General features: G+C 39.2%; 1 protein-coding gene across 1 annotated transcript in view; it reads right to left on the reverse strand.

The window, feature by feature from the left end:
• The window catches only part of grm8b (glutamate receptor, metabotropic 8b), a 268,211-nt gene extending 255,478 nt beyond the window's left edge, over positions 1 to 12,733 (reverse strand). Inside the window, exon 1 of the mRNA XM_079808786.1 lies at positions 11,942 to 12,733. Coding sequence (XP_079664912.1) covers positions 11,942 to 12,448 — 507 coding nt within the window. The 5' untranslated portion in view covers positions 12,449 to 12,733. The remainder of the gene's footprint in view (positions 1 to 11,941) is intronic.
• Positions 12,734 to 14,509: the final 1,776 nt, after the last annotated feature.

Consider the following 14,509-nt stretch of genomic DNA (forward strand, 5'->3'; position numbering starts at 1 on the left):
AACAACACCTCAAATACAAAGCCTGTGACAGTGTGGAAGTCATGTTTAGTTAGACACATACATAATCAGTAGATATCAAATGTAACAATGCAATACTATCACATATAAAAAACTATCACATTTATTACTCACATAGTTGTGTTGCATCATTGCATTCCACAGCATTGTTTTTTAATCTCATCCTGTCTGCAAATCCATTCTCTTCTTTACAAACTATTTCAGTGAAATGAAGCGAACAAATGCAATGTCTTCCCCACGTGAGCTGGATCTTCATTAAAAATAAAGTTCAACCATGCATTTTGGAATCCGAGAGAAGCTTATGGCATGTTTGAGACATGCCATAAGCTTTATTGTTTGGAAGTTCGATCCGGTTAATCTCCACATAGGCATGTTATTTATCTAACATGACAGACACGAATCGGTGGGCGGGGCTACAGAATTAGGTTAAGGCGGCGTTTCACTCTTGACGTCACAGGTAAGCACATTCGTAGATCGATCATTTGCTGAGCCAGCTGTCAATAAAAGCTTTTATTTGATTAACAAGGAAGTTTTCAGCTCTGAAACTTACAGGATAGTCTTATATTAAGATGACCTTTTATATATCAAAAGCAAAAGTTGAATTCAAGGGAAAGTTGATTTCTCAAGTCATGACCCCTTTAATTGCATTATTTATTCATTCAGATCATTCAAGTATGAAGCAATTGTTTCAGGGCACCTTATTAGTAAAGCCATTACTTCTTGAAAAATCTAATCAAATGAATCTAATGCAATATACAGTGGCAAGAAAAAGAACCGCTTGCAGAATCTTTGAAAATGGGAATAATTTTAACTAAATAAGAGGGATCATACAAAATTCATGTAATTTTTTATTTAGTACTGTCCTGAATAAGATATTTTACATAAAAAATGTTTACATATAGTCCACAAGTCCACAAAAATTGCTGAATTTAACGACCCCTTTCAGAAGTTTATGAACCATTGATTCTCAGTGCTGTGTGTCGTTACCTGGATGATCAACGGCTGTTTTTTTGTTTTGCGATGGTTGTCCATGAGTCCCTTGTTTGTCCTGAGCAGTTAAACTGCCCAATGTTCTTCAGGAAAATCCTCCAGGTCCTGCACATTCTTCAGTTTTCCAGCATCTTTTGCATATTTAAAACCCTCGCCAGCAATGACTATGATTTTAAGATCCATCTTTTCACACTGAGGACAATTGAGGGACTCAAGCAAAACTATTAAAAAAAGATTCAAACATTCACTGATGCTCCAGAAGGAAACACGATGCATTAAGAGCCGGGGGGTGAAAACTATTGAATTTGAAAATCAAGGTATATTGTACTTCATTTGTCTTCTGGGAAACATGTAAGTATCTTCTGTTGCTTCTGAAGGGCAGTACTAAATGAAAAAAAAATATTTGGTATTTGATATTTGGACATCTTCATCCTGTTCAATAGTTTTCACCCCCTGGCTCTTAATGCATCGTGTTTCCTTCTGGAGCATCAGTGAATGTTTGAAACTTTTTTTAATAGTTGTGTTTGGGTCCCTCAATCGTCCTCAGTGTGAAAAGATGGATCTTAAAATTGTACAGTCACTGCTGGAGAGGGTTCAAATATGAAAAAGATGTTGGAAAACTGAAGAATGTGCAGGACCTGGAGGATTTTTCTGAAGAACATTGGGCAGTTTAACTGCTCAGGACAAACAAGGGACTCATGAACAACCATTCCAAAACAAAAAAACAGCCGTTGATCATCCAGGTAACGACATAGTATTAAGAATCAATGGTTCATAAACTTTTGATCGGGGTCATTTTAATAAATTCTGATTTTTTTTTGTCTTGTGGACTATATGTATACATATTTTTATGTAAAATATCTTATTCAGGACAGTACTAAAAAAAAATTACATGCATTTTGTATGATCCCTCTTATTTAGTTAAAATGATTCCCATTTTCACAGATTCTGTAAGTGGTTCTCATACTTTTTCTTGCCACTGTACATTATTTCTTGAATTGAAAAAATATACATGCACATCTGTAAACTGATTGGCTTGTTTTTAAAGCAATGTGTTTTTACAGGATAATTTTTCTTGAGAATGTATCTCCTGAGTGAAATTGCAATTTTCAGCTAATTTATTCTGAGAAAAAAAAGTTATTTGCATTATTTATTTATCCAGATCATTCAAGTCTGAAGCAATTGCTTCAAGGCACCTTATTAGTAAAGCCATTACTTTTTGAATTGGAAAAATCAAATAAAATGAATCAATGAAATTGAACAAAAAAAAAAAAAAAAAAAAAAAGATAAGGCGCTACAAAGTGGGTAGCTTCAAAATGATTAGATCACAGTGGTAAACAAAGAAAAACAAACAAGTAAATCCAAACAGCATCCCACATTTAAAAAATCCAATAAATGCATCAAATGTCTTCACTTAAAGCAATTTGTTTTCTTTCTATTGAACGTACACCCTTCATCATCACCTCTGTCTGTAGTACTATGAGACGCAGATGCGTAGCGGTGACAGTGTTTCAAGTCTTACGTCTGCATTGCAAGTTAGATGAATGAGGCGGGCATTACCTCTGCCACTATGGTGACCAATAAAGTCATTCTCTGAACCAGATTGTGATCGCTACTTTATTCCTAGCCTTCATGAAATATGCATGAATAGATTTTACACTTCTGAGTGGATGAGCTACTAAAATATACATGCAGACAGTGTGACTGTCTGAATTATTCTTAACTTCCCATTTACCTGACTGTGATAAAGTGCTTCATTGCTGAGCTCAAATGCTGTTTGGATAACTGTTTAAGTGTAGGAGATACAGAATCCATCTTAACCTCAACTATTTTTTTAATTCGTGATGTAGGACTAATTTTAGACTTCATGTGACATGAAGCACTGCAGAAGCTTAAACAGGCCATATTCTACACTTTTTAGCAGCTAAGTCCACCGAAAACACACTCACACTTTTGAGTTACATGACCATTTTCCTCTCTCTCTGAGATATTAGCGAAATTTCACAAGCAAAAAAGGTCTATTTTCAATAATGTTGCAATGTATAAGGCACCGTTCACTAGGGGTGGGAATCACAGGGTACCTCACGATACAATACTATACGATACACGGCTCATGATACCGATAATATCACGATACAGTAATTCTGCGATAATCAAAATATTTTGCTAGCCAATCCTATAATGATGCATCACAATATCTGTCTAACTATAATAAACAAAATGGCTGTGAAAAAGTTAAGTGCAGGTTCTCTCTTTATTCACGTCCAAATGTTGCACAAAAAGTTTTTCAGTAAATAAAATATTTTATGCTTATACTTTTTAAAAGCTTAAAAGTCCTGTTCTTCGTGATCCCATTTTTCAAACTTTAGTTAGTGTGTAATGTTGCTGTTAGAGCATAATTAATACCTGTAAAATTATAAAGCTCAAAGTTCAATGCCAAGCGAGATATTTTATTTAACAGAAGTTCCCTTTCAAAGCCTACAGCGAACGGCCGGTTTGGACTACATCTCTGTACATCCTGCTTTAATTACGTCAGTAGAGCAGTTTGTTGACTAACCTCCGCCCACAAGAATACGCGGAAAAAGGGGGCGTGGTCTTGTTGCTCCCACGTGGAGAAGAGGAATTGTTGCGTTTGTATAGTGTTTGTCGCCATGCCGTCGACACGCTGTTATTTTCATCCCGGAGTCAAGTCACCTTTGTTTGGCTTTCCCAGGGATGCTGTACTTAGAGATCATTGAGCGCATGCATCCCCGTTATGGTAAGAGGCGTGACCTTTCCGGTAACGTGCGCTCTGCGTGCGCTAAGCTGCTGTCGAATCACAACACGGGAACCGCTGGCACAATCAGAACTCGTTACGTATTTCTGAAGGAGGGACTTCATAGAACAGGGAAATCTTTCAAGCCGTTTTGAGGACAGTGAAAACAGCGGTATACAGATAAGTAAATTGTGTGAAAAATACTGTGTTTTTTTACACGTGAAACATGAACACATGTTCTATTGCACACTGTAAACACAATCAAAGCTTCAAAAAAACGCGAAAAGCGGGACCTTTAAACTTTTATTGCATGTTCGTGGTATTACCAGGCAGTTCTTGCATATTGCGTACTCTTTGTTGATTTTGTTTGTCCCATCAATGGTATAAAAGCCGAAGTGGGTCCAGATTTTGGACTTAAACTAGGCTGGGACATCTATTATTTTACTCACACTGCTGTCTGGCATCATGTTAAAAACCTCTTTTTCTTAGGCTTTCTTAGGTTCACGTTTCCCTCATTCATGTGCTGAGTGCCACCTTGAGGAGCCATGAAGTAGCGACGCTGGCAGCAGAGCGCCTTATTTTATTAATTAAAATATCGATATTTGGCACCAGTGGATCGATTATCATATCGCACGGAGGACAACGATATATTGCCCTATCGAAATTTTGTCCAACCCCTACTGTTCACAGTAAGTCATTTTAAAGCTAAGTTTATGTGACAAATGTGTGACAAACTTGGTGCTAACCTGATTCAAAATCTGTTTGGGTAAATCTTTCGCCTTTACGTGAAAATCCTGATAACGTGGATTCCTATTGAAATGACACACAACATTATGGGCCCTATCATAGCCTACACCCGGTGCAATGCGACGGCAGGCGCGATAATTGTTTTTTTGCCAGTTTCAACCGGACACAGTTATCATTTTCACGTCCAGCGCCACGTTGTTTAAATAGCAAATGCACTCGCGCCCATCTGTTCGCCCATGGGCGAGCTGGTCTGAAAACGAGGTGTGTTCAGGAGCATTGTTGGCGCGTTGCTATTTTGAGGCAACTGAAAACGACTGCGCCATTGACCAACAAAAACCTGGTCTAAAGTCAATAGTGCAGTATTTTTTTGTGTTATTTAAAGGGCACGTTAATAATTTGCGCATATAGGCGGGTGCACAACGCATGTATACACACAAGGATGCGCAGCAGCACACAAACATTTTTAAATATTAAAAATAAAAGGATTCCTCTCTGGAGAAGTGTTCAGTCTTTGCACTTGCAAATACCACCATGGTGCAAGCCAGTGGTGGCTGGTCAATAGAGGGCGCTGGGGCGCCGCCCCCATCAAAATTCCAGAAATATACATGTATACAAAAATGATATAAAAGTGAAATAAAAATAAAATTGTTTACTCATATGATTTGCTGGCTGTTAGTAAGAGCCTCAGCATTTAATACAAATTGGCTTTGATGGGTTAACTATTTTATATGTTCTTCAATATGTTTCATGCGGTTTCATGCGTGAGGGACGCCGGACAAATGGATGTCTATCTGAGACTAAAAATATACGGGCAGCATGTGACCTGAATCTGGTCTCTAATTGGTTCTTAAAGATCCTCCTCCGGACGCAGGTCGTTGCGTCCCTGGCGAATCAGAATTGGACACGTGTTATTTTATCCAATCTGATTGGTTCTCGTCACCTGTCATTCAACTTTAAACTCTTGGCCACTAAAGCGAAAGTGCACGGGTGACACAGTCACTCCGACTCCGCCAAAACCTTATTAGGATGATCAGTTTCGTAGAGATGGCAGCAGTTAAACCAAATTCTTTCACAAGGCGTTCGTTGGAAGAAAAAAAATGATAAAGGATCCCGATCCGGACCAACGCGATTTACAAATCTAGCAGCAGGCCAGTGACAGGACGCTGCTGGACTCGGAGCTTCACCTGCGCTTGTTATGAGAAACGTAAGGGCTGGCTGGTTGTGTTGTTAGCAATGCCCTTTATTACTTTACCTATCTTTTACTTCAAAGTGTTGGTACTGAAGTTTTGTGGACAACAACGGGGGTAAGAGACCTCAAATATCTAACTGAAATATGCAAACGTCATGGCACTACTGAGATGACTGACTTTAATCAGAGTCATTGAGAAATTTGCTGGCCAGAAAGAAAGGAGAGCAAAATGTATGTTCAAGTAGTCAACATGCTATTTTATTCTTTTGTTTTTCCTTTCCTCATTCAATTATATGTGGGAAATGAATGTGTAAAAATATAAAAGCTGCATCTTGATCCCTAACTTGGCTAACTCTTCACTTTTGAAACAAATAGCAAATGTATAATAAATGTTTCAAACATTTAAGTGACCAAAAAGTTTGCCAGAATGCGCTAAATAGATGCTAGCAAACAGAAGTCACTCTCACCAGAGGAGGGTAGCATAGAAACATAAGGCTACATCGGGAAAAAACATTAGCACTAGCATAATAACTTAATCATAATCATTTAGCTAATACCTAAAAATTCCTTAGCATCTGGTTTTCATGACTTTAAGACATTAGCTAACTGTTAGCTAACATTAGCTAACAAGATGTTAGCGAACTGTCTTGTTTGTGCAACGATGATTGGGTTGTCAAAAGTCAATGTGTAATCTACATGATATGCAACTTTCTCTTACTAAGCTAATTGCTAGCCTTGAGCTACAGTAAATCCAATGCAGAAACAAACTCGATGACTTCCCCAATCCCATCCTGTTTTGAGACCAGACACATATCACTTTTCAAATGTCCAGCCTCTGCAGATCAATGAGAGGAAGGAGCAGAGGAAACAGAAAAGACTCTACGACAGAATTTCAGGGTAAGTAATCCAATAACATATTTTCTACGTTGTCGGGGGCGCTCTAAAATTTCAAAAACAGCAAAGGGAATCAAGCATCTACTGCCTCAGCTTAAATTGATCCGCGAATGCTTGTGACTGTACAAAGAAACAAATGAAAGAAAAATCCACAATCAATATCTGATTTAAATGATTGATGCACAAGGTGAAGAACAATGCAGTAGCCAATCAACAAGCTCAATACAGGTAAACAGCCAGACATCTCACTTCTTCTGAAGTCCATGCCAAGCTTCAACACTGATTACACTGCAATGCAGATCAAACTTTTTGCATCTGATAGACACAAACTACCAATCAGATTAACAATAGACTCCATGAATAGCGAAAACAAGGCTTTCAACCGCATCCCAAATCACATCTTCCCTCTCCAACCATTTCTATGGGTCTATTTTCATCATCTCTACTGCAGATGCAGTCATGGTGTGTCTAATCTTTTCTGCAGTTGGAAAGGTGAATGCTTTCTTCAGATAAACATGACACCCATTATTTGATCCAATTACAAGCCAGCTATATTTAGTATCTGTAACAGACACTCAATTATTATTAATGAGACATGAAACATAAGATAACCCAGTAGCAGTATTTTTGTGATGCAAAGGGAGAACAATTTTGCACAGCATAAACACCAGATAACAGCAAATTAATCAGTTTAGGACAATCCGGAAAAATATTTCATCTACAGATCCAGGGATTCCACGCTATTGGAGATGCATCTGAAAAGTCTGACACATTTCTGTTCATTTATAATCATTAGTGGTCCCTGTTTACAGCTCAAGAGACTCAAGTGATTATTGATTAGCCCTCAACAGATTCTATTACAGGCTACTACATCCACTAAAAGTCAGGACAGTGCTGTCAGAAAGTGTGTGCAATGAATTCCTCTGAGCACGCATTTGAAGCACTCTGTGAGATTGAAGGAATTACTATTGCCTTATTTCATGCTTATAGCAGTGGCTCATGGACAGCAGGGCAAAAACAATGCTGGATGCAAATTGTATCATGTAACTAGCCATATAATCATGCACATGCTTATGAACTTTTAAAAAAGGATGTGAAAAAGCTTGGATGCAATGATATTAAAATTCTGGACTATACCGATACGCTTCTAATTATATCCGATAACCGATAAAAAGCAGATATTCAAATTCTATGCTATTTTGTCTAAATTAATTTAAAATAAAACACTTCTACATATTTGGTTTGAGATTTGCCAAAGATTAGATTCAACAGTATTACTGAATTGTTAGATTAACTTTAAATGAGTGTGAGATGAGCGCATAGGTATAAATAATAAATAATTTTCATATTGAATATTTAAATTTTTGTATTGAAAGTATGGTAAATACTGGTAAAATATATCAATCACATTTAAAAATGAACACTTTTTGGCATGCCATAAAAATATTAGCCCATTAGCCCATCTGACTGTTTGTGTTTTTAAGACTCTTTTTGCGCCCGCGATCGTATTTCTTGGCACACTTGTTTTACGCGTATTTGGCACCACTTATTGTTGCAGGTGTATTATTGACATGTAAAAGTTCAGACCTTGAATATAAGACAAACCCATTTTTTCAGATGCATTTCTAAGAAAAAAATATTCTTGTCTCATATTCTGAACAATACGGTAATATCAATTAAATATCCAATATCAGCTGATACTGATCATTTAAAAATAATAACATGAATGAAAAAATGAAGGAAAAGGTTGTCGCCCGCTGATTTTTCCCAAAAGCAACTGCATAGTAGCATAGCAATATAGTTGCTTTTGGGGAAAAATAACAGACGGCAGTTGCCTATTATCTCTTTTCCTGCCACCACCGCAAGCGTTTTTGATCATTTTCACAAAAGTGGCCCCCAGAATATTTTTTTGTATGAATATCTGAACATGAAAGGACAGACCCAGTTTTATTCTGGCTTCATGCATTCTTTTTTTTAAATCAACTTTAATGTGGATAAGTATCATAAAAAGCAACATTTTGAGCAAAAAGCTGAGAAAAACTAACCTGGATGCCAGCCGAACTTAGCCCCGCCCACAAAATTAGAGGTCGGGCCGCTCGGTCTGGACCTGATCCGTTGTGGAGCAACTATGCCCGAACAGGAGCTGTTCGGACCAATCAAATTGTCAGGGCGGGCTTTAGATGATGATGGACAGATGATAAACAGTAACGTAATCATCCATGTCACCAAAAAGCACTTGGGTTGAATTCGTTCTAATCCTAAACTGAGAACTTCGTATATGCATTCACCTTTACTATTTCTCTCAAAAATTATGATTGTGTTGGTAAGTAGCCTACTCTGTGTATCCTTAAATTCTTTTTACAACACCGGCAAAGATAGTTTACACTCATCTTCTTCTTCCAGCGTGCGTGCAGACAGGGTTGCCACAACCCGCCCAATTACTTCACAAAACTATCCCAAAACAAGCCCAATAGCTTTCTGGGGGGTTCTCCGGGGAAAAAAAGGCATTTGGGGGGTTAAATATGTGGGGGTTTTTTAGCAGGGTTGCCTGCTAAAATTCGCATTCCTGGGCTGGGTCTAAATATCACATAATTGGGGTCGCTTCAACCCGCGGACTTGGCAACACTGTGTGCAGTTGAGTTCTGTTGACATTTGACAACTAACGTTATGCGTCGCTCTGTTGCTCTGATTGGTTGTCGGTCTATCCATTTGAGGTCTTTCCTGGTTCGGTTGAAACACGCCCCATAATCACAGCCCAATGGAGCAGTATCAGACTTTATTCTGACTAGAATTGAGTATGACAACGTCAGGCTAGAGAAAAACATGTATTTGTCAAAGACTACATCCAGATCAGATTCAGGATGATGATTAAAACGTAGATTAGGCCTGTCACGATAACAAATTTTGCTGGACGATAAATTGGCCAAGAAATTATTGTGATAAACGATAATATTGTCGTTCTGAGACCATTTTCATCTAAAATAATGATAATGGCATAATAATGCAGGTACACCTTTTCAAAGATCCATAAACTTTTATTTCTAAAGACTATTTAACACTGAAAACAGAAAACATTTTAAATATCCACAATAAATGAACAAAACAACCAAAAACAATAAAAGCAATGGACTCTCAGTCTGTTAACAAAAAAATGAACTTGAATAAATACCAAAAACAATAAATAAAATGGATGAAAACTGCATCGGATGATTGTGTTTTAGGTGCATATTAGGGGTGGCACGGTTCACAAAACCCCCGGTTCGTATCACGGTTTTAGGTTCTGTACGGTTGTTGTTGTTGTTGTTTTTTCTTTTCATCTTTAACACTCCAGAAATGTACTTCAGTATATGATATTTCTTAATTATCCACAAATTAGGATACAGTATTAAAAAAAATTACATAACGTAATCATGCACAAACTGAATTTGACTTGACTTTAAACACATTATTTGAAGGAAAGCTAGGTGAGATTTTGATACAGCAAGAGAGAAGACATTGATGACATGCTTTTCATTTATTTGGAGAATATGTATTGCTATCTCTACAGGAACTTATGTGCCTTTTTAGCACACAAAGATTGAACTTGAAGCACACAACGATTAAGCTGAAGAATGAACTTGCATTTATCAAACTGCACACTTCAGTGTAGCTTTAAGCCTTGTTTAAACTCGACGCGTCCGCACAAGCGCGAGGGTGGGCGCATCAAAAAAAATGGCGTCAACGCGGAGAGTACAGCAGTGTGCGTTGAGTGCGCGAGACCCCATTTTGCTTGGCTGTGTGCACGTCAAATTTTATAACTTTGCGCGCGGCTCCGCAACCGAAGAAGCACGAGTTCTAGGCGAATTTGACCGAGCATGACGTCTCATCACGCCGGCACCCAGTCTGCGCGTCGAGTATAAACACCTCCCCAAACGGACGAGGCGCGCGTGCAGTCAGAGAGGGAGAGAGAGAGTGAGAGTGGAAAATATTGCGGCCGGAAAAATTATCGAGCTCATTTTTTTTATCGTGCGATTAATTGATTTATTGACTATCGCAACAGGCTTCACATAGATGGAGTATATCAAGTCCATCAAACACCCCCAATGCTTGCACAGTCCTATAGCTCATCCTGGGTCGACATTTCATTCAGTAACATTAGGCAGTTTTGATTTATTTGCTGTTTAATGTTGATGATCGCATTCTTTTGCATATGCGAACATTTGCTATCGCTTGTTTGTGCGTCTTCTTTGCATGTGTTTTGATCAGGAGATTCAGTACTCTTTCAGAAGATGTGTAATAGCGCCCCATACTGTATAAGCTGGAAAATTCTGTCAATGGCGGGAAAAGAGTTAAGTATTGGTCTACCTCCACTGAAAAAACATTGTGGTAGGTAGAAGTTGCCACAAATAATTTCAAAGAAATGACAAGTAGCATTTGAATTAAATGAAAATGAAATATTCTTGTATATCATGCATCCCTAAACATTTCCCATGTCAAAGGTTGCGCATTCAATCAAACTTTGCAGCATTTTGGCACAAATGTATCCCTCAAATCTTTGAAAATGCCATATTAAGCAAAACCTAACATGGACAGGTTGCCCTCATCCTTGAAAACCATGACCAAATCTTTGCAAAGTTAAAGGGTTAGTTCACCCAAAAATGAAAATTCTGAAATTCATTACTCACCCTCATGTCGTTCCAAACCCGTAAGACCTTCGTTCATCCTCAGAACGCAAATGCAAATATTTTTGATGAAATCTCTCTGACCCCTCCATAGACGGCAATGTAATTAACACTTTCATAGCCCAGAAAGGTGGTAAAGATATCATTAAAATAGTCCAACAAAAATAACGACTTTATTCAACAATTCTGTTCTGTGCCAGTCTCCTACACAGCGCCTCCTAGTTCTACGTCAGAGCGGTGGCTCATCATTGGCCAGCTCCTGTGTGTCGTGGTGCTCACGTGAACAGCGCCAGCCAATGGTAAGCGTAGAACTAGGAAGCGCTGCGTAAGAGACTGACACAGACGAGAAGAAATTGTTGAATAAAGTCATTATTTTAGTTTTTTGTTTTTATTACCTTTTTAGACCTTGAAGGTATTAATTAAATAGCTGTCTATGGAGGAGTCAAAGAGCTCTCGGATTTCATCAAAAATATCTTCATTTGTGTTACAAGGATGAACGAAGAACGGGTTTTCTCACGGGTTTGGAACGACATGTGGGTGAGTAATTAATGAAAGAATTAAAATTTTGGGGTGAACTAACCCTTTAAAGAAAATACACTCTAGAATACATTAAACAGGGTTAACGTCTAGATCTGTGGGCCCTGAAGCAAAGCCACCGACCAATAGTGCAGAAACGACAGAAATTACCTTAAACAGGCGTAGGATGTTGGCCACCATGATCGAGACCGAACTAGCAGCTGCACCTATCACACCAATGATCTTGTCCGGCTTGGCGAAGATCGGCTGCTCGCCACTAGCGCATCGCACATCGGTAGAATCTCGCTCGATGAGCGCCTGCACAAAGGTAAGCGACTGTTCCAGGGCGTAGGTGTCACGGGAGCAGGTGTCCAATATGCGCGCCCCCAGGGTCACGTTGGGCAACAGGTCAGGGTCTTTGTTGATGAGGTCGATGGCGAAGAGCATGGCCTCTAACCGATGAATGCCCTTCTCTTTTTTTAGCTCCCCGCAAGGGGCGCCACGTTCGCCCCGAGCGTGCACCGGGAAGAGACCCCCCAGGATGATGTCACCATCCAGGCGTATAGAGTGGGCATATTCGGGGGCGGGGGGCGTTAGTGGATCCGTACGCTGGCTGACGGATCTTGTCATCCCCGTCAGAAGAAGAAGACAGCCATACCATTCAAAGGCACTCAACATGGCGACATAAAGTGGATCCAGATGCACAAGCAGCAGTGTGGATGCAGTTACAAAGGTGGGAAGCCAGCAGGGACGGAGCGCAATAACCGAAAGGGGTCATCAGTGCCCCTCACCGGAGCAACTGCGTACCGGATAATGGAATCCGACGACAAGGAGACCATTGGAGTCGCCTGGAGGTGTTGGGTGGCAAACGAAGAAGGGTGCCGCGCGAATTAGATGACGGAATATGAGGCAATCACATAGTTGCTAGATCCTCGATGACAGAGGTCACAGACCATTAGAACTCTGTGTGAGAGGGAACAGCAGAGGAATATGCATTCATCAGCAAAGATTGGCCATTATTTATCAGAACACACATATGCACTGCACAGCAAGGAGGCTGTAAGTGTGAAAAATGGAGAACGATCGGTGCATTTCTGTATTTGCTAAACACATCTGATCTGGTTAAAACATGGATGTGTTTATGCATAAATAGGCATACATAATTAGCCTGTTTTACACTTTCGTTTCGATTATATTTACACAACAAGTGAGCCGATGTGCTTTACAAATGCTGGCTGGAATCGATCCCAGTAAAGAGCAGTAGAAGACATATGGCAAAAGCAGCATCGCAGAAGAAGTTTATGATTCCTTCAGTCAAATAAAACTCTTAAAGGGACAGTCCACCAACAACGCATCATTTACTGACCCTCATGTCATTTTTATCTAATGTAGAGCACAAATGGAGATGGCTAGAGACTGACGGTCTCAGTCAGCTGCATCTTTTTCCCATATCATAAATGTGACTCGTTTTGTGCTCCATCCAAGAAAAAAGTCAGGTTTGAAATAACACGAGGGTGAGTAAATGATCTGAAACAATGTGAAATGTCCCTTTAAGTAGCCTATATCTACTGTACAATGTATGGATAACACATTCGACCCTATCAAGTATAATTTTCATTCGCATTATTATAGTTAATAAACGTGAACGAGTAGAGCAAACGGTCAACACTGTTGCATTAGAACTCATTAAAAAGGCATCATAGTAGAGATGATGGTCAGCGTCCCTCTTTAGGAATGAAGACAGCTTTGCACATACTGTTGGCATTGCATGAAACTTTGAAACATTTTAACTGGCAGGAAAACATGCCGTCTGTTTTTCCTCATATCTAATAATTGCTACAGATTAAATGCAATCAGCGTCATCACGAAACATTTCAGCACACAGTTGCACCAAAATAGCACTGCAACAATTAAACACAGAGAAAATACCATGTCACAGGTCAGCACAACTCACTCTACTGCTTTCGCAGATATAAAGAAATAACATTTTGAAGACATTCATACCTGCAGGTGCCTGAGATGTGGTCGCGCGCGGATCGCTGCTGCTTTGATGCTGCTGGGAGGGACAGCGCGCGAGAGGCACACACGAGCGCATCATTTCTCGCGCAAACTCCCACTCCTTTATGATTGGCCTGACAATTTGGGCGCTTTCTGCGCCCCGAGGCAAAATGGAGTCAATCATTTGCGAACGATGCATTATAAGTTTAAAGAAAAGAAAGAAAAGGGGGAAAAAAGATTTAGGAACCCCTTTAAACACTCTGGCACTTAAGTAAAGCGCATTTTGAGTCGAGCGCGCGATGCTAGCATATGATAGTGTCAGTGGCAATGTTTGTTTTTGTTTGTTTTGTATTTGCTGTTCAGACTGATCAATGCAAATCTGTAGAAATAGCAGTTCAGTGTGGCTTGACAGCTGGTTTGAAGAGATCAAGCTGTTCAACAGTCACTGCTGTGAATTATCGTATTGCTCCATCTAGTGTGAACACTGTGGACTTACACGGAGAATTCCTACCTCTACGGTGTTATTGTTAAAACTAAAAGTATTCAAATTAGTTTTGAAATTAAGTGGAAATGAAATAAAAGTATTAGATGAAAAACTTAAACTTTAAAAAACATTTGAGAGATGTTGCATTGGCAACTAACTGGAATAAATTACTAAAATGAATTAAAGGTACAATATGTAAGATTTTTTTGATTAAACTATTCAAACTAGAACAATGTTATATATTTTGGTGACTTGTG

Source organism: Gobio gobio (assembly GCF_949357685.1).
Source record: "Gobio gobio genome assembly, chromosome: 25".
NCBI lineage: Eukaryota > Metazoa > Chordata > Actinopteri > Cypriniformes > Gobionidae > Gobio > Gobio gobio.